The 21,529-nt window shown below is 42.5% G+C and overlaps 1 protein-coding gene across 4 annotated transcripts in view; it reads left to right on the top strand.

The window, feature by feature from the left end:
* The window catches only part of vaspb (vasodilator stimulated phosphoprotein b), a 212,524-nt gene that overhangs the window by 106,829 nt on the left and 84,166 nt on the right, over positions 1-21,529 (top strand). For all 4 annotated transcript variants that reach the window (XR_007936309.1, XR_007936307.1, XR_007936308.1 and 1 more), the window contains exon 2: positions 13,860-14,031. Coding sequence is in view for 1 of the 4 variants with exons in the window: in XM_028796005.2 (XP_028651838.1) it covers positions 13,860-14,031 (172 nt within the window). In the remaining 3 variants the exon portion in view is untranslated. The remainder of the gene's footprint in view (positions 1-13,859; positions 14,032-21,529) is intronic.

Genomic DNA, 21,529 nt, shown 5'->3' with positions numbered 1-21,529 from the left:
ACCCGCTATATCCTAACTATAGGGTCACGGGGGTCTACTGGACCCAATCCCAGCCAACACAGGGCACAAGGCAGGAAACAAACCCTGGGCAGGGCACCAGCCCACCACAGGACACACACACACACCCCAAGCACACTAGGGACAATTTAGAATCGCCAATGCACCTAACCTGCATGTCTTTGGACTGTGAGAGAAAACCCACGCAGACACGGGGAGAACATGCAAACTCCGCGCAGGGAGGATCCAGGAAGTGAACCCGGGTCCAATGTGGTCCAGTATTTCCAAAACATTCCACCTTTCCTGGGATGTGTGTGTCGATCTCTGCCTGAACGCCATCTTCCGGCAGCTCCTAGCAACTTAGGACAGCAAACTACAAGACTAGTTTTGTTAATTAGGAAAATTGATAAATACTCTTCTAAGAATAGGACCACCTTTGGGTCACTCTGAGATTTGTCAGCCAGTTAGGACTGGTTTCCTACTGTGAGGCGCTTGATAAATTTGGTCACTGTTTCAGTTCTGGGTTATCTTCATTGCAGTGCCCCCTTCGGGTCACACCACAGCATCACAACTGGTTTATGTCCATTCTAAAACAAATCTTCTTCTTTTTCTACCATTCTTTAGTTGACTGTGTATGCTATTATGTGCTTCGTTCTTGTTGCATCAGCCAACCTCTCGTAAGGTTGAGTTCATGGACATTTTCCCTTTCATTCACTAGTAAACGGTCTTGATGGACCGTTCAATTTGTTGTTCCCTTCAATGATTACAAAGTGTCCAAGCCCTGAAGCAGCAAAGCAGGCCCAAACCTTGATGCTCCCTCCACCATGCTTCACAGCTGGGATGGCGTTGGTCATCAGTGCCCTTTGTTCTCCAAACCTAGCATTGTGCTTTTGTGCCAGAAAGTTCAACTTTTGTCTCATCTGTCCTAGAAGCTTTTTGGAGGTGGTCATGGGCAAACTCGAAACGTGCTCTGTTTTTGGACATCAGTGATTTCACTGGTGGTGTCCTTCCATAAACGTCATTCTTCCACATTTTTTCCTGACACGTAAACCCTTTCATAATTTGTAGTCTTTTTTTGGAGGTCTATTCCTGTTACCCTTGGGTTCTCTTGGACCTCTTTCAGGATTGCCCTTTGTGCTCTTGGATCCCTACAGGATGTGCACTCTTAGGGAGAGCAGCTACAGTCCTGAATTCTCTCCATTTGCAGACCATTTATCTTATCGTGGATTGACGAACACCCAGGTCTTTAGCAATGCTTTGGTTGCCTTTTCCAGCTTCATGCCAGTCTGTAAGGGGTCTTCAAAGATCCTGTGACAGCTGTTTCATTAGTGTGAGCCATGCTTCCATCTAATCTTTCTTGAGGACAACAGACTTGTCAGTAACTAGGCCTTGTGTGCCTTTAATTAGACGAAGACGAACCTTCCAATCCAATTTTCTTAACTGAAACTTCTTTCTCCAATTATCTTTTGGAGAAGTCATTCACCCAGAGGCTAATTCTGTGAGTGATTACTTGGAGTGCTCTGTGTCAAAAAATTTGTGAAACACTGTGTCTTGATCGTGCTGTTAATGGAGAGCTTATGTTGTGATACACAACACGACCCATGAATTGGATCTCTGGACCACGAAATTGGGTTTAGTGTCCTTCTCGTGACAAGTGGTAACACAGCCATGTGCTGTGACTACCAGGGAAGGAGCAAAGGTCATGATGCTGTGCAACCGCACAAGAAAGGAGCCAAAGTGGCATCTGCTGACAGGGAAGCAAACTGCAGAAGCCAAATTACGTGACAGGGAGAAGAAGAATGGCAGCACCACAGCCGCACAAACTAGTGGGGCTGGATCTGCTGAGCGTAAGGCAAATTGCAGAAGCTGATTACGTGACAGGCAGATTAACGACAGCCTTGCTTTCTGCTTAACAAAACCTGATTGTCCTCGTGAACTACTGGGTTGGGATCTGCTGAGCAGGAGGCAAATTTCAGAAACTTATTATGTGATGGGGAGAATAAGAATGACAGCTCCGGCCTCCGCCAAGTTTATGGAGTTTTTGGTCTGTCTTAAGGCAAACTGCATAAGCAGAATAATTGAGAAGGTGAGATTCCTGCTGAGTGTGAAGTAAATTGCAGAATCCGATTACGTGGTTGGAAGAACATGAACGATTGCTCCGGCATCTGTTGCTCATCAACGACATGGGAGTGTGGCATCCTGCTGGTATTTGCGCACTACTGGAGCAGGAACTTCCATCTTGGGAGGTCCGCGTGTGGTCTAGTAAAGACGTGAACTGTTAGGGTGTTATTAGTTCGGATTGTGTTTGTGGTCTGATCCTAATCTGTTAGGAATCAGTGCAGAAATCCTGGTAATTCCAAAGCGTTCACTTACTTTTTATGCAACTGTAATAGTGGGAATGATGAAAGATGTTAATTCTGTTCAAATTACAGTAGATAATCTACTGTACGTGATTATAGGTGTCTTTAGCTGGCATTTAATCCAAAGATATCTGCCCAAAAATACTGGCCCCCTGAGCAACTTTCACACAATACACCACGTCTGCTTTGGTCCTCACATCTTTACGTCTTTTTTTTTTTGCATTGGAAGAACACAAAAGAAGAAAAGTTACATCTGATATCATTCCACACAGAACTCCAGAAAGGGTCTGGGCACAATTGGCTCCCTCAATTTAATATTTGACAGCACACCCTTTGGAAAGAACAACGGAAATCGATCACTTCTGGTAACCATGAGTGAGTTTCTTACTTCTGTCTACTGGAATTTTTCAACTGTTCTCCATTTCATCAGGTTGCAAGTAGGATTTCTATTTGGACAGCACCACTTACTTCCCACAGGTCAGTTGATATACAAATTACAGAAGCGTAGACATGAGTCCCCGTGGACTGTGATGTTTGTTAATGACATTGTGATCTGTAGCGAGAATAGGGAGCGGGTCGAGGAGACCCTGGAGAGGTGGAGATATGCTCTAGAGAGGAGAGGAATGAAGGTCAGCAGGAACAAGACCGAATACATGTGTGTAAATGAGAGGGAGGGTGAAGATAGTAGAGTTGACAAAGGTGGAGGAGTTTAAATACTTGGGATCAACCGTACAGAGTAACAGGGTTTGTGGAAGAGAGGTGAAGAAGAGAGTGCAGGCAGGGTGGAATGGGTGGAGAAGAGTGTCAGAAGTAATTTGTGACAGACGGATATCAGCAAGAATTAAAGGGAAGGTCTACAGGACGGTAGTGAGACCAGCTATGTTGTATGGACTGACCAGAAATCAGGAGACGGAGCTGGAAGTAGCAGAGTTAAAGATGCTATGATTTGCATTGGGTGTGACGAGGATGGACAGGATGAGAAATGAGGACATTAGAGGGTCAGCTCAAGTTTGACGGTTGGGAGACAAAGTCAGAGAGGTGAGATTGTGTAGGTTTGGACATGAGCAGAGGAAAGATGCTGGGTATATTGGGAGAAGAATGCTAAAGATAGAGCTGCCAGGCAAGAGAAAAAGAGGAAGGTCTAAGAGAAGGTTTATGGATATGGTGAGAGAAGACATGGCAGGTGATGGGGGTAACAGAGCAAGGTGTTGAGGATAGGAAGATATGAAAAGAAATGGTGTACAGTAATCCCTCCTCCATCGCGGGGGTTGCGTTCCAGAGCCACCCGCGAAATAAGAAAATCCGCGAAGTAGAAACCATATGTTTATATGGTTATTTTAATATTGTCATGCTTGGGTCACAGATTTGCGCAGAAACACAGGAGGTTGTAGAGAGACAGGAACGTTATTCAAACACTGCAAACAAACATTTGTCTCTTTTTCAAAAGTTTAAACTGTGCTCCATGACAAGACAGAGATGACAGTTCCGTCTCACAATTAAAAGAATGCAAACATATCTTCCTCTTCAAAGGAGTGCGCATCAGAGAGAGAAAAAAGCAAACAGTCAAAAATCAATGGGGCTGTTTGGCTTTTAAGTATGCGAAGCACCGCGGCACAAAGCTGTTGAAGGCGGCAGCTCACACCCCCTGCGTCAGGAGCAGACAAAGAGAGAGAGAGACAGAGAAAAACAAGCAAGGAAAAATCAATACGTGCCCTTTGAGCTTTTAAGTATGCGAAGCACCGTGCAGCATGTCGCTTCAGGAAGCAGCTGCACAGAAGGTAGCAACGTGAAGATAATCTTTCAGCATTTTTAGACGAGCGTCCGTATCGTCTAGGTGTGCCAACAGCCCCCCTGCTCAATCCCCCTACGTCAGGATCAGAGAAAGTCAGCGCAAGAGTGAGAGAAAAGTAAGTTGGGTAGCTTCTCAGCCATCTGCCAATAGCGTCCCTTGTATGAAATCAACTGGGCAAACCAACTGAGGAAGCATGTACCAGAAATTAAAAGACCCATTGTCCGCAGAAATCCGCGAGCCAGCAAAAAATGCGCGATATATATTTAAATATGCTTACATATAAAATCTGCGATGGAGTGAAGCCGCGAAAGGCGAAGCGCGATATAGCGAGGGATTACTGTACTGCGGCCACTCCCAACTGGAGCAGCCGAAAGAAAAAGATGTGATTGAAATCCAATTACTTCTTTCAGTTTTGAAAAGGCGCCCATAATTTTGTCCTGTGAATGTCTGGAGTTCTGTATGGAATGACAGCAGTCAAGATGTTTCCATGATTACGGTGAACGACACAAGTCGCATTATTCAAATGTTGTACCAAATGTCAGGAGCTAAAAAGGAGAAGGGCTTCGAACTTTGTTTCAAGCTACATTCACAATTACGAAGGTAAGATCCGGACGTGTTCACATGTTTGCGTACCAGCCGTGGCGAATGTAGTGACATCGCTAACGTTATGCGTCTGTGTCAGTCATGGTTACAATTTTCCTAACATCTTGGTAAATCTCCGTTTCAAGTAAGGATTCAGAAAAAGGAGAGGTTAGGGCTCAGATCAGTGCAGATCAATGAGGAAAAGCCAATAGCCTCACAGTTTGAGCGTAAGGCAGAAGTTATCCTGCACACTCAGTGCAGGCACGTTCATGAGACGGGTTCCTTTTCGTCAAATGGAATTTCAACAATGACTATCATTAAACTTTATTCAGGGACAGGTGAATATGTTTGTGAGCTTAATACATAATAACGTGTCTGCTTTACAACTTATTTTCTATCTGAGCCAGCAAAACGGTGGATGCTAAACCGCTGCTTCACTGTATGGCTCTCAATTTGTTTCCTCATCTGGAGGATCTCCTCTCTGAGAAATACTGTATGTTTTCATCAAGCACTAAGTCAATAACTGCTGGATTTGGAGTCAAAGCGTAGTCATGGTCCTCAAGGATTTTATCGTCGTCCTCCTCCTTCTCTTCGCCCGGTGTGTCATCCTCCATTGGTTGTTTTCTCATCTTCCAAACACCCTGGTCTTAAAAGTGGAACAGAGGAATTGTTCCACTCAAACAATGCAGAAACCGCTCCCTTCTTCAACAGTCACCTCCCTGGCTTGTGGAAATCCCGTTTTTTTAAAATGCCGGCTACAATTTCTAGTATGGGCACCAACCGTAAAGCTCCATCTCTCTCCACATCGGAGGGAAATGTATGAACATCAAGTACCTTGTTGTACTCACTGGAAGCTCGACATAAAGGTACTCGACGATATTCAGCTGTAGAGTTCCCTGTCCGCTGAAACTTCTTTTTCTCTGACATTCTCACTACTAAACACAAATCAAACCTGCATTACAGACAATGGAAGTGACTGAGCTGGCTGAGATTTCAAGATTTAGTACATCAGCACTACCGTGGGCATAGAGCGAGCTGACAATGGCAATAGGGAAGCTGATTCAGGTAGACGTCAATTAGGTCCAAGGCACATCCCATTAATTAATGAAGGCAGAAGTTCTGATGTGAGGTTGCTGTGCTCTCTCATCACGGTGCCAGTGAGTTGCAAAGTGTTGCATGTTGGTTAGCACAGGCAGGTTAGATTTTCATTGGATTCCTGATGATTGTGCTTCTCCAGGCTATTGTGGTGTGTGATCATTATGGAGAAACCCCTACCCCAATTCCCCTCTGTTAAATGGATACACATTTCAAGGGGACACACAACTTTCCACCTTATGCTTTCCATCTCACAGCTCGGGGGGGGGGGGGGGGTCAAAAACACCCCATTCTTACACAGAGAGAAGCTCCAAGGGGGACACCCACCCCCTTTTCCCCATGAAAATTTTCATATGTTTTATAATGCACCACAAACAAAAAGATTTTAGAACCAGAACCTTTTAACATTATTCAGGTTGAACTTACAACCTTATGAATTAGGCTCCTCCGGCCTTGCGACTAGGGGGTCACAATATTTATCTGTCCATTTTTTTTTTTCTGTCTACTTCATTATACATTTGTAGGGTCATTGTTGCCGCTTCCCGACCATGAACCAGGTCTGGATAAGTGGGTTTGGAAGATGGATGGATCATTGTCTCACATGTGGGGTACAGTGAATTTTTACATGCATGTTGTCATGCTCCAGCTCCGTGATCAATGAGTCGAACTACTTGACATCTTCACCACATTCATTTCAGGGAGCTGGTGAGGATCCTTTTATAGCACTGGGCACAAAGCAGGAGCCGTCCCTGGTAGGGGTCCCAAAAATGTCACACACACACACTAGGTCACAGTAGAATCGCGTCTTAACCTCGCACAGATTTCTTTGGGATGTGGCAGAAGAGCAGGCGTGAGGAGAACATGCAGAATCCACAGCAACAGCTTCCAGTATTCAGACCCTGGAATGTGGAGCAAGTGTGTTAATGGTTTGCAGTTTATCTTTGGTTAATTTGTACCGGATTATCACATTTATTTTAAAAAAGGGACGCATTCGAGGAGGACTCACTGAAAGCCATTGAACCTGTCACATTGGGGCTTTGGTTTCCCTCACCATTTGCCCCCTTTAGACCACCTCCACCTTTGGTTACATGCTTGTGGTGCCGAGGCTTCCTGTGCTCTGCCGTTTTTCATCTGGCCCAACCACTTCTGAACCACGTGCTTCTCACCGCTGTTAGACTGGAAACAAGAAATGTTGGGTTTGTTTGAGTAAATGGTGGCTTGTAAAGCTGGAGCTAACTAAGTGTGTCAGCGCTCTGTTACACCTGCCTCTGTCTGGCCTGTTGGATCTCCCTCTTGCTCATAGGGCTCCTTTCACGCACTCGTTTAGTGAGCGTCAGATCTTTTCTTTGGCTTGCTCATGTAGTGTCTGTTTTTCTGTCATGTGTATAGCGCCTTTCGTTGTTCTCCATATGTGGTGCCTTTCACGCTCAAATTTTTAGTGTCTTCCATATCTGTTCATCTCACTCATTTGGTGTTTTTCACATACCTGACACTCATGTATGGTGCCTGTCAAATTTTTCTTTGTCTCATTCATATGGTAGCTTTCAAACTACGCCTGCTCAAATATGTAGCCACTGTCACTCTTCGTCATTTTCATATGGTGCCTTACGGACTGCTCTCTTTACACATATCGCTGTCTTACTCGTGTCGTACCTTTCACACCACTTATGTACGTGTGGTAACTTACATTTACCTCTCGGTCCCGGCTCAAATAATGCCTTTTGCACTCTTTGTTATAAACATAGATAGATAGATAGATAGATAGATACTTTATTAATCCCAATGGGAAATTCACAAATAGTAATGCATAGGTCCTTTCATACTGTATTTCTTAATTTTTCTTCGTCATATAATGCCTTTTACACAGCTCTTACCTATATGGCTCCTTTCATATCTCGGTCCCCTCTTGTATTGTGCTTTTTTCACTCTCTCTCTATTTACAGTGCCTTACATGTTTCCACCTTTGTCTTGCTCATACATTGCCTTTCACACAACTCTCACTTGTTTAACTCCTTTCCTTTTTCTGTCTCTGCTCATACGGTGCCTTTTGAATACTCTGTGTGTGTCTCACGCACACACGTATAGTTCCTTTCATATTTTGTCATGTTCTTATACTCTAGTGCCTTTCCCACAGCTCTCACCTGTATGGCTCCTTTCATATCTCTGTCTCTGCTTGTATTGTGCCTTTTTCACCCTCTCTTTCTCTCTCTCATATATAGCACCTTTCATATTTCTTTATTTTGCTCATATAGTGCCTTTCATCAGTCTGGCTTCTTTCATATCTCTGTTCCTGTTCATACGGTGCCTTTTGCATACACACTCTCTCTCTGTCTCTCTCTCATGCACGCACAGACACACACATGTATAGTGCCTTTCATATTTCTTCCTTTGTCTTGCTCATATAGTATAGTATTGGTCCTTTCAATACTGTATTTCTTCCTTGAAGACATCTTTCACCTTATTGGTCCTTTCATACATTAGTCTCTGCTTATATGGTGCCTTTTCCATGCTTTCTGTCGCACACCCACACATACTCACGTATAGAACCTTTCATATTTTTTTGTTTGTCTTGCTCATATAGTGCCTTTCACACAGTTCTCACAACTTTTGCTCATATCATATATTTAGCTCTACTTATATGGTGCCTTTTGCATGCTTTTTCTCTTTCTCTCTCACACTCGCACACACAGTGCCTTTCATATTTCCTCCTTTGTGTTGCTCATATAGTGCCTTTCAGACATCTTTCTCCTCTATTGCTCCTTTCATTTCTCTGTCTCTCCTTATATGGTGTCTTTTGCACACTTTCTCTCTCTCTCTCTCTTTTCCTACATGCCTCTCTCTCTCTCTCTCTCTCTCTCTCTCACACACGCACACACATATGTATAGTGCCTTTAATATTTCCTCCTTTGTGTTGCTCATATAGTGCCTTTCAGACATCTTTCCCCTCTGTTGCTCCTTTCATTTCTCTGTCTCTGCTTACATGGTGCCTTTTCCTCTTTTTTTCTCTCTCTCACACACACACACTCTCATGTATAGTGCCTTTCATATTTTTTGTTTGTCTTGCTCATATAATGCCTTTCACACAGTTCTCACCTCTTTCGCTCATTTTGTACATTTGTCTCTACTTATAGGGTGCCTTTTGCATGCTTTTTTTCTCTTTCCTCCTTTGTGTTGCTCATATAGTGCCTTTCAGACATATTTTCCCTCTGTTGCTCCTTTCATTTCTCTGTCTCTCCTTAAATGGTGTCTTTTGCACAATTTCTCTCTCTCTCTCTCTATTTTCCTACGTGCCTCTCTCTCTCTCAATGTCACACACACACACACACACACACACACACACACACGTACACGTATAGTGCCTTTCATATTTCCTCCTTTGTGTTGATCATATAGTGCCTTTCAGACATCTTTTCCCTTTATTGCTCTTTTCATTTCTCTATCTTTGCTTACATGGTCCCTTTTCCTCTTTTTCTCTCTCACACACACACACTCTCATGTATAGTGCCTTTCATATTTTTTTGTTTGTCTTGCTCATATAATGCCTTTCACACAGTTCTCACCTCTTTCGCTCATTTCGTTCATTTGTCTCTACTTATATGGTGCCTTTTGCACGCTTTTTTCTCTTTCCCTCTCTCTCTCTCTCACTCACACACACACACACACACACATACATGTATAGTGCCTTTAATATTTCCTCCTTTGTGTTGCTCATATAGTGCCTTTCAGACATCTTTTCCCTCTGTTGCTCCTTTCATTTCTTTGTCTGTCCTTAAATGGTGTCTTTTGCACACTTTCTCTCTCTCTCACTTTCTTTTCCTACGTGCCTCTCTCTCACACACACACACACACACACACACACACATATAGTGCCTTTCATATTTCCTCCTTTGTGTTGCTCATATAGTGCCTTTCAGACATCTTTTCCCTCTGTTGCTCCTTTCATTTCTGTCTCTCCTTATATGGTGCCTTTTGCACGCTCTCACTTTCTCTCTCTGTCACACACACACACACATATATGTATAGTGCCTTTCATAATTCCTCCTTTGTCATGCTCATATAGTGCCTTTCACACAGCTGTTACCTGTATCTCTCCTTTCACATCTCTGCCTTTGCACATTTTTTTTATATTTTGTGGATACAAAACAGAGTGAGTGTGTTAGGCTCAGCTCAGAGTTCAGTATGTAATAAATTAGGACCAAACAAATGGTGGCTCTACAGAACGTTCAGTTCAACAAATACGGGGTTGTGAAGCCCTGGCCATCTGATCGCCTGTGTCAGGGCTCTGCTATGCTTAAGTATTTGCTTTAATGCGCAGGTCTGGAAATCTCCAAATTAGCTTTGTGTTAGTGGGAGGCCCTGACCAGATGGTAAAACATTTATGGTGGGCTTTGGCTTAAAAGTTTGAGTACTCCTGGGTTATTTAAGACCTCAGACCCTCCAGGCTCTGCAGCACCTGCGGCTCCTGTATTTTGTATTCTTTTATTTTTGTGTGGGTGTTCATTGTTTCCCGGTCACGGACTTTGACCCTGTCATCCTGTCCTCCATGGCCTCTGTCAACAATGTACAAAGGCTGCTGTAGTTTGACATGCCTCCGCTTCCTGATTCCTTTTTTTTTTTATTTGATAAGGTTCTTAACTTCCCTCCCCAGAGACACGACAGCAAGCTGCAGTGAGATAGGCTTTGTCTGCTTCCTCATCTTGCTGGGCTTTTGAAGAGAAGTGTCTTTATTGCTAAAGTGTTTTCTGTTTTTTGGATAGAAGATTATAATTCGGATATGCATTGTGTTCAGTAAAGTAATTGGGTCTTGTGAAGGAACGCATCCCACCCAGGATTGGCTCCTGCTTTGCTCCCAGTGCAGCTAAGATAGATAGATAGGTAGGTAGATACTGTATTAATCCCAAGGGGAAATTCATATACTCCAGCAGCAGCAGCATATTGATAAAAAAACGATATTAAATTAAAGTGTGATAACAATGCAGGTATAACAGACAATAACTTATAATGTTAACATTTACCCCCCTGAGTAGATAAGATCGGCATTAACTTCCTGTGCCTCAGGCTGATTTCTCTTTTGTGAGCAATGTTGCAAGATTTGGCTCCTGCATTTGAAAAACCAAAAGACTAGAGTTGTCATGGCCTTAAGCTGATATCACATTACACGACTTTCTGACTCCATTTGCTAATCTCGCTGCTGGACTGTGCCAGTTTGAATGATTGAAAATTATTGGGCATGTCTCATTTACAAATCACGTGCTGATTTTCCAGTACACTCATGTCCGCCCCTTTTTGTGACAGCCAATAGCATACTGCCTGAAGGAGCCGGTGACTTACAAAGGGTTAATAGCTACATCAGTGCATAAAATGCACACATCAGACAGACGAGCCTCTCAAACACCCATGTCCCTTATTCCTCGTCACTGCATAATATGCCCTGTACTTTCAAATGAGCATTCATTGGTTGTCCGCTCTCATGCACACAGAAGCTCATCACTAAGACTAACGAAAAAATTGACTGGATTTATTGGAGCGAGTTCATGGTACAGTCATTCCCGTATCTTAACCTGTCTTGACTCTCTGTTTTATTTCTTTGTGTTTTATCATTACATGCACCTGAAACACCAAATTTCATGTGTTCTTGTATAAACATGATGAAGAAACCTTGGGTATATCAGATTACATGACAAGAACTCACAGAACTGCACTGCTAACTGCCACCGACTCGCTAAGATGACTGGAAATCGCTACAAAAGTCACGTAATGTTTGTGAATACTGTCAAGTTGTTGGGAGAATAGGATTGAAAGCAAACATGCCTTAACGGAGGGGCTCTGCTGTGTAAAGGAGGTACTCCAAAATTAAAAAAAAAAAAAAAAACCTGCCATCCAGTCGTGATGGATAGAGATTGCGTGAGTGTGCAAACATTTTTGAACAGAAGACACCACTCATTATAGAATTGAAATGTGCCAGGAGTTCTAGTAGACTGCATTGAAACACGTGCCTTAAGTCAGGAGCCATTAGTGATAGGCATGTTGATTCAGTTTACTGATTAAATTCTTTCAAACTATCCTTTTAAATGAATTGATAGTTTGACTCGTTTAGAGTCTGGCATTTATGGGAAGTCCAGGAGTCCGGGGGTTTTCCCCTGTGATCATATCACTAATAAATAATTTATAAATTCTTCATTTTTTTAATATATATGAGTGTGTGTATGTGTGTGTGTGTGTATATATATATATATATATATATATATATATATATATACACACATACACACACACTCATATATATTAAAAAAATGAATTCATAAATATATATGCGTCTTCTGTTCACATATGCACAGTAGAGAGCGATACTCGCTGGCCACCTCGCGGATCTGCCACACGCGTATGGAGATGCGGATGTACAATTTAAACAGATTATTTTCATGCGAATTATTACATAAGCATAATTATTTTCATGCAAATTATTACATAAGCATAATACAACTATTTTACATTACAGCAAGCGATTAACCATAGTAAAACGTAGTAAATTGAAAGAAAATTATGTTTCATGTTGTGTTAGAGGTATTCGTTGTGTTATATGTTTTTGTTCTGTTTGGCTTTGAAATTAACATGCAAATACTTTTTAAACTTACACTTTTACTGTAAAACTTAAGTAAAACCAATTTTTTTAATTAACTTTTCATCAATATCGCATTGAATTTTGATTCCGTGTTTGAACTTGCATCGTGACAACGCAATGTATAACTGCCCGTGACTGAATATTGTTTCTTTCTCTCTAATAAATAATCCGACTTTATCGAATGTTTGTCCCTGAGATTTGTTAATTGTCATAGCAAAAGATGTTTTAATGGGAAACTGTAAACGTTTTAATACGAATGGCATATCAAGATCTCCTTTGGTGTCTAATATTATCCGCGGAAGATGTACTACGTTACCTTTCTTGTCACCTGTTAAAATTTTACATTTCAATGCTGTGTAACCGATTGACAATTTTCGCGTTAATTCATTTGACCTCATCATTTCTCGATGCTAGGATTGCCTGTGTACTCGTTTGTTCTGTTGATGACCCTTCGTGATGAAATTCATCAATAAGATTTGGACTTAATAAGTTTTTTTTTTTAAAGTGAGGAAAACATAAAAATTTTATAAGAGCTAAGAGCGCAGGAACTTTTTCTGACAAAAGTATTTTCACGAATGAGAGGTGAGTGGGCCATGGGCGTGATTGTAAATGGTTAAGAGGTGGGCGGAACTTGAAAAAATCTCTTGGGGGGGAAAAAGTCTCGTCTCAAGATTTTCTTTTATAATAGAGAGATGTGTATGTAAATATATAAATATAAGTCTAATAATTTATATATAATTATATATAAGTATATTAATTATACATTAATATAATACTTCATATTCCATTGTTCTGTTTCCATGCACAACTAATGATAACACATTTAAGTCTAAATTGACTAGTCCTGCTTGCTAAACATTCCAGATAATCTGCCTTCCTGCTTTCTCATATTTGGACATTTTAAGTTGTCAAAGAAGAGACACGCGAGCCACAAAAAGAGTTTGGGGCAGCCACCCCGTGTATTGTTTTCCTGTCTGCAAAAGAGTTAAGTGTTGTGTACAACTGAGTACAGATTTGAGTCCAGAACAGAACTGTCTTGATGAGGCGAAGATGGCGGTTTTAAAGGCGAGGACAGGAAGTGACATCATTAGGGCCGGACCTGGAAAGTGATGTCGTCAGAACCAGACGGAATTTCCCATAATCTGTCTGCAGTTGAAAGAAAGAAAGGATTAGTACTCTCTGCCACCCCCTGGTCTGGCATGGAATTACCCTCATCCAGGCCCTTTAACTGCTTCCCATGCGCACGTGCGTGACAAAGTATTCTAAATTATGGAGGGTTGTTTACAGAAGCTTACGCCAGGAGTACGATTTTGTGTTTGTGATGCAAGAAAGAAAACCTGTTCTGTTAACCATTTGTATCACTTGTACTGAGTTCTAACAGGTGTCTCTGTTTCTTCTGTTTCTATTTTAGTGAGATTAGCATCTGCCAGGCTCGTGCCACAGTCATGATCTATGATGACACCGGCAAGAAGTGGATTCCGGCAGGCACCGGAGCCCAAGCTCTTAGCCGCGTGCATGTCTATCACAACACAGCTAACAACACCTTCAGAGTGGTGGGCCGCAAGATCCAACCTGACCAACAGGTAAGCAAGCCGAAAGCCTGTGCATGCAGCGGGGTCCGAGGTTTGGTTCAGACAGCTTCCTGAAGCGGGTGTGTGAATCTTCGCACAAGATCCTGCAACGTTAACAGTGGTGTTATACTGTATTTTATAAAGCTGTGGTTTTCAAATTGGCACTTAAATTGTTAATTACAGTGACATGCAAAAGTTTGGGCCCCCTTGTAAATGTTGCAGAATTAGAAACCTTTTGTAAGGGCGAATGGACGAAAATACCCCAAGTAAAAACTGAAAGACTCTTAGTTAACGAACAAAAGTGTTTACAAGCTGTGATACTCGCCACAGGGGGTCTTACTAAGTACTAACCATGTTGGGGGGCCAAACTTTTGCTTCAGGCCCTTGTCATCCATCCATCCATTATCCAACCTGCTATATCCTAACTACAGGGTCACGGGGGTCTGCTGGAGCCAATCCCAGCCAACACAGGGCGCAAGGCAGGAAACAAACCCTGGGCAGGGCGCCAGCCCACCGCAGGCCCTTGTCATTGTTTTGGTATTTTATACCTGGGAATGATGGAAATCAAAATGTAATCTTGTTTAAAATATTAAAGAAGTGTGTCGTCTCTAACTTTATGTGTGGTGATCAGCTCATCTTCTGCTCACTTAACTATTCACAGAAAGGGACATTTTAAGGATGGGGGCCCAAACCTTTGCATTCCACTGTATGTGGAAACTGAAGCTCATTAGTTTTTCTTTAAAAGCTTCAATTTTGCTATTAATTACAGCCTCCTTCAATAGTCCATACATCTACAAAGAAAATGATAACTTAGTAACTTTAGCCATTTTGGATGGCCGTGAACTATTTACGGTTCGGGTTAGAGACAAAAATGTCAGGTGGGGTTCCTTCCAAAACCTTTGCTGCCCATTCCAGTACTGGGTTAGGGCGAGTTAATAAAAGTTTTTAAATTTTTTTTCCTGAAGTTGGTTTTGACCCTTATTCTCTTTATTACGTAGACCTTGAGAGAGAAATCCCATTGTCGTGCCGCTCTGTCAGGTACTGGAGTTCAGTACTTTGCCCTTTCTTGTCGTGCCGCTCTGTCAGGTACTGGAGTTCAGTACTTTGCCCTTTCTTTCACATCTGTAATCCAAAAGCAGAACATGCAGGTGAAAAAGTTACATGTTAAATTATGTGTTAGAGATAATATGGCCAAATTATAAGCGGAGCACAAATGAGTGTTTGTAAAATAATTATAATGTGTGTTGTAACCCACCTGCCACTACGGGCGTGCTGCTTGTAGTCGGGACCGACTGTGACCATAGTTTGGGAAAAAATAAAAAAACAATTCAGAGAGACCATGATGTTAAAATTAAAGAAGGTACAGTTTATTGCATCCAATCCTCTTTCGTCACTCTTAGGGTATCTCAATAAATTAGAATATTATCGAAAAGTTCATTTATTTCAGTAATGCAATTCAAAAAGTGAAACTCTGCAGTAACTAGGGGGATAAAACTGGTGAGCCACAGCATGAAGTTATGGGAAAAAGTTGTGGAAGCTCGATTAAGAAGTGAGGTGATGATTAGTGAGCAGCAGTATGGTTTCATGTCAAGAAAGAGCACCACAGATGCAATGTTTGCTCTGAGGACGTTGATGGAGAAGTTTAGAGAAGGCCAGAAGGAGTTGCATTGCGTCTTTGTGGACCTGGAGAAAGAATATGACAGGGTGCCTCGAGAGGAGCTGTGGTATTGTATGAGGAAGTCGGGAGTGGCAGAGAAGTACGTAAGAGTTGTACAGGATATGTACGAGGGAAGTGTGACCGTGGTGCGGTCTGCGGTAGGAGTGACGGAGGTGGGATTACATCAGGGATCGGCTCTGAGCCCTTTCTAATTTGCAATGGTGATGGACAGGCTGACAGACAAGATTTGACAGGAGTCCCCGTGGACTATGATATTTGCTGATGACATTGTGATCTGTAGTGAGAGTAGGGAGCAGGTTGAGGAGACCCTGGAGAGGTGGAGATGTGCTCTATAGAGGAGAGGAATGAAGGTCAGTAGGAACAAAACAGAATACATGTGTGTGTGAATGAGAGGGAGGTCAGTGGAATGGTGAGGATGAGGGAGTAGAGTTGGTGAAGGTGGATGAGTTTAAACACTTGGGATCAACAGTACAGAGTAATGGGGATTGTGGAAGAGAGGTGAGGAAGAGCGTGCAGGCAGGGTGGAGAAGAGTGTCAGGAGTGATTTGTGACAAACGGGTATCGGCAAGAGTGAAAGGGAAGGTCTACAGGACTGTAGTGAGACCAGCTATGTTGTATGGGCTGGAGATGGTGGCACTGACATGAAAGCAGGAGACAGAGCTGGAGGTACCAGAGTTAAAGATGTTAGGATTGGCATTGGGTGTGACGAGGATGGACAGGATTAGAAATGAGGACATTAGAGGGGCAGCTCTGGTTGGACGGTTGGGAGACAAAGTCAGAGAGGTGAGATTGCGTTGGTTTGGACATGTGCAAAGGAGAGATGCTGGGTATATTGGGAGGAGGATGCTAAGGATAAAGCTGCCAGAGAAGAGGAAAAGAGGAAGGACTAAGAGAAGGTTTATGGATGTGGTGAGAGAGGACATGCAGGTGATGGGGGTGACAAAGCAAGATGGGGAGGACAGGAAGATATGGAAGAAGATGATCCGCTGTGGCAACCCCTAACAGGAGCAGCTGAAAGAAGAAGATGATCTATAGATTCATTACACACAGAGTGATATATTTCAAGCATTTATTTCTTTTCATTTTGCTGATTATGGCCTACAGGTAATGAAAACTCAAAATTCAGTATCTCAGTAAATTAAAATATTACATATGACCAATAAGAAAAATTACTTTTAATATAGAAATGTTGGCCTACTTAATAGTATGCACTCAATACTCGATCGGGGCTCCTTCTGCATGAATTACTGCATCAATGCGGCGTCATGGAGGCACTGCTGAGGTGTTATGGAAGTCCAGGTTGCTTTGATAGCGGCCTTCAGCTCATCTGCATTGTTGGGTCTGGTGTCTCTCATCTTCCTCTTGACAATACCCCATAGATTCTCTGTGGGGTTTAGGTCAGGCAATAATAATACCATGGTCATTAAACCAGGTATTGGTACTTTTGGCAGTGTGGGCATTTGTATTATATGTTTGCATTATGTGCAAGTGGCTCCATCAGGCAGAATGCTTTTGGCTGTCAGAAAAATGGGTGTGTTGGGGTCCCTAAATTTGACAGGCTAAGTGATTATTCACTCGTGTACGTTGACAGAGTCCAGCGACTGCAATCAGCAAGTCTGACATACCCATCAACTAGAACTCTGACAATGTGACATCAGTTTCATCCATCCATCCATTTTCCAACCCGCTGATCCGAACACAGGGTCACGGGGGTCTGCTGGAGCCAATCCCAGCCAACACAGGGCACAAGGCAGGGAACCAATCCCGGGCAGGGTGCCAACCCACCGCAGGACACACACAAACACACCCACACACCAAGCACACACTAGGGCCAATTTAGAATCATCAACTTCTGTAAAAAAAATGAAGGTGCTGTTAAGTTATGTGGTGCAGAGGGACCACTGGAGTTTCCCAGTGATGCATGACAATGGTAGGTAAGCCTTGTCTTGCTACCATACAGCAAAGTTCCAAACAAGTAGCCATTTCCAGCAGGCCTTAATGTTGTGAATTGAGTAGCTAACTAGCGTGAGTATCGTGCTTGCAGCGCCCCTCAGTATTCATTTCCCTACAGTATTTTCTACTAACTTCTGGAGGAAGAAAAAACCTTTCCCCTTTGAATGTCCGCTTTGACACTGGATTGTCGGTGCAGACGATCAAGAAGGTGTTTTGAATGTGAGGTTTGGCTTTAAAATGCATTGTGACAGCCATGCAGATGAAACCAACATTAGCTGCACCCTCTTTGCCAGCTGGGGTACCATTGAGGACAAATGCAATTTTTTCAGTTTGCCCTTTATTGTGATGAAGCTATTGTCAGCACTAGCAAGGAAAGGGGATCTCATCTGAGCTGTTATTTGAATATATGGTGAATTCAGGAAGTGCTCTGAGTTTTTTACTTTCTGTGCACTTTACTGTGTTGCTGATTGATTTTTAATAGATGAATTTGACATTTTTGCCCATCAGTCTACTCTGTCTCCCATAATAACAAAGAGAAAACATGATTTCAGAACAGCTTGTAACTATATTAGAAGTCAAAAACTGAAATCTCATATTCAAACAAGTATTGAGCACCTTGTAGAAGCCTCTTTGGCAGCAATTACAGATTCAAGTCTCCTTGGGGGAAGTGTCTACAAACTTTACACCCCCAGAATTTGGGCAGTATATCTCATTCTTCCTATCAGATCCTCTCAAGCTCCTTTAGATTAAATGAGAAGCATCTCCACACATGTTCAATGGGGTCTAAGTCTGGGATTTGGCTGGGACACTCAAGGATGCCAAGAGACTTGTCCTGGCGCCACTCCAGCATTGTGTTGACTTTGTGCTTTGGGTCATTGTCATGCTGACAGGTGAACTACCACCCCAGTATGAAGTCACGTGCACTCTGGAGCAGATTGAGAAGATAGATAGACAGATACTTTATTAATCCCAAGGGGAAATTCACATACTCCAGCAGTAGCACACTGATTAAAAAATATTAAATTAAAGAGTGATAAAAGTGCAGGTAAAACAGACAATAACTTTGTATAATGTTAACGTTTACCCCCCCGGTGGAATTGAAGAGTCACATAGTGTTGGGGAGGAACGATCTCCTCAGTCTGTCAGTGGAGCAGGACGGTGACAGCAGTCTGTCGCTGAAGCTGCTCCTCTGTCTGGAGATGATCCTGTTCAGTGGATTCTCCATGATTGACAGGAGTCTGCTCAGTGCCCGTCGCTCTACCACAGATGTCAAACTGTCCAGCTCCATGCCTACAATAGAGCCTGCTTTCCTCACCAGTTTGTCCAGGCGTGAGGCGTCCTTCTTCTTAATGCTGCCTCCCCAGCACACCACCTCATAGAAGAGGGCGCTCGCCACAACCGTCTGATAGAACATCTGCAGCATCTTATTGCAGATGTTGAAGGACGCCAGCCTTCTAAGGAAGTATAGTCGGCTCTGTCCTCTCTTGCACAGAGCATCAGTATTGGCAGTCCAGTCCAATTTATCATCCAGCTGCACTCCCAAGTATTTATAGGTCTGCACCCTCTGCACACAGTCACCTCTGATGATCACGGGGTCCATGAAGGCCCTGAGTCTCCTAAAATCCACTACCAGCTCCATAAACACCATAACATAATGCTGACACCACCTTGCTTCATCATAGGGCTGTTATTACGCAGGTGATGAGCAGTGCATGATCTACACCAGACACTTCAATTTTTGTATCATCAGACCAGAGACTTTTCTTCATGCTCTTAGAGTTGTTTATCCTGTCATATGCCTTTTACCCAAGAGTGGCTTCCGTCTAGCCAACGTACCATAAACTCCTGAATGAGACAGGACGACCACCTCTGAAGCACTTTCTCCAGTTTCTCCCATCTCAGCAGATGACAGAGTGACCATTGGATTCTGTGCTGTCTCCCTGACCGAGGCCCTTCTTCCCCAGTTACTCAGTTTGGCCAGACGGCCAATTCTAGGATGAGTCCTTGTGGTTCCAAACTTCTTCCATTTTAGTTATTGTGGCCGCTGTGCTTCTGGGAACACTTGTAGCTTTAGAAATGGTTTTACCCCCTTGTCCTGATCTGTGCCTCAGCACAATTTGATTGTGGAGGCCTGTAGAGACTTCACAGCTTGGTTTGTGTCCTGACATGCAGTGTGAATTGTGGGATGTTCCATACACCAGCACACGAGTGACTGTCTAAATGATGTTTGATCGATTTGGTTTGGCACAGGTGGACTCAAATCAAGTTCTAGAAACATCTCAAGGAGAATTAAGGCAAACAGAAGGCACCGGAGCACAATCTGGAGTGCCACAGCAAAGTTTCTGAATAATTACATGAATTAAAGATTTCAGTTTTTGAATTTTAATCAATACTAAGGGACCTCTGCCCCCTGCTCACTTCGCTCGCCCACCCCTGGGTTTCGTTTACCGGATATACAATTTAAAAAGATTATTTTCATTGGAATTGTTACATATGCATTATTTTCACTTTTACTTTAAAACTTTTGTAAAAACAATACTTTATTTCCGGCCCCGGGTGTGGTTACATCTCTTTCTCGCCGGACTTAATAACACTGCTCGCGTTGTGAAGGGGGAGGGCTTAACGCAAGCTAAGGAGATGTGCTGGATGATCTGCTGGCTTGCTGCTGGCGAGCTGCGTCTTCTGCTTGTCGTTGTTTTAAGAGCTGGAAGCACATGATGCCTGTCTGCCAAAAGCATTTCCAACAACTGCTAGGTTAGATATCCGTGAACTTGTTTTAAATGTTGTCTCACTGCCTTGTCTCGTGTGACGTTGAAGTGTCTCTCGCGGGACGTCAAATTGTCTTCCTAGAAGATCACACCTCGTTTCCCTCCCAAGATTTTTTTTTTTAATAGAGAGATTAGGGGGCTCTGCTTGCTTCGCTCGCCAACCCACGGGTGGACACTACGTGCTAGTCAATTCGTGGATCTGCTACTCGCGTATGGGGAAGCGGATGTACAATTTAAGAAGATTGTTATTTTCATGGGAATTGTTACATGTGCATAATAGAACTATACAGCGAGTAATTAACCATAGTAAAAAATAGTAAAACGTAATAAATTGAAAGAAAATTGTTTCATGTTGTGTTAGAGATATTTGTTTCATTATACGTTTTTGTTCTGTTTGGCTTTGAAATTAACACAGAAATACTTTTTAAACTTACACTTTTACTGTAAAATTCAGTAAAAACAATTTTTTAATTAACTTTTCATCAATATCACATTGAATTTTGATTCTGTTTGGAGTTACATCGTGACAACGCAACGTATAATTGCCCGTGAGTAAGTATCGTTTCTTTCTCTCTAATAAATAAACCGACTTTTTCGAATGTTTGACCCTGTGATTTGTTAATTGTCATAGCAACGGGAAACTGTAAACATTTTAATATGAATGGCATATCAAGATCTCCTTTGGTGTTATCCACAGAAGATGTACTACATTACCTTTCTTGTCGCCTGTTTAAATTTTACATGTCAGAATTGTTCGACCAATTTTTGAATACGATTAATCTTGTCCTATTATTGCATAGCCCGTCACTCAGACGTAAATTACACAATAACATTACGATACATCCTTCTTTCTACAGTAATTAGTGCGGTGGAAGACCGAACAGTGTTAACAGTTGTAGATATTCTAATGGGATATTGTAAGTTGATGTTTTCATCTTCCGCACCATCACCACCAACTGCTTCAGCGTAGTCTATTAATACGCATTTAGCCAATTTGCTGTGTAACCAATTGACAATTTTCGTGGTAATTCGTTTAACTTCATCGTTTCTCTGTGCTAGAATTGCCCGTCGACTCATTTCTTCTGTTGACAACCCTTCAGGATGAAATTCT

The sequence above is a fragment of the Erpetoichthys calabaricus genome, chromosome 1 (genome assembly GCF_900747795.2).
Source record: "Erpetoichthys calabaricus chromosome 1, fErpCal1.3, whole genome shotgun sequence".
Taxonomy (NCBI): domain Eukaryota; kingdom Metazoa; phylum Chordata; class Cladistia; order Polypteriformes; family Polypteridae; genus Erpetoichthys; species Erpetoichthys calabaricus.
The sequence above is the reverse complement of the archived record's forward strand: the minus strand, read 5'-3'. Positions and strand labels throughout refer to the sequence as shown.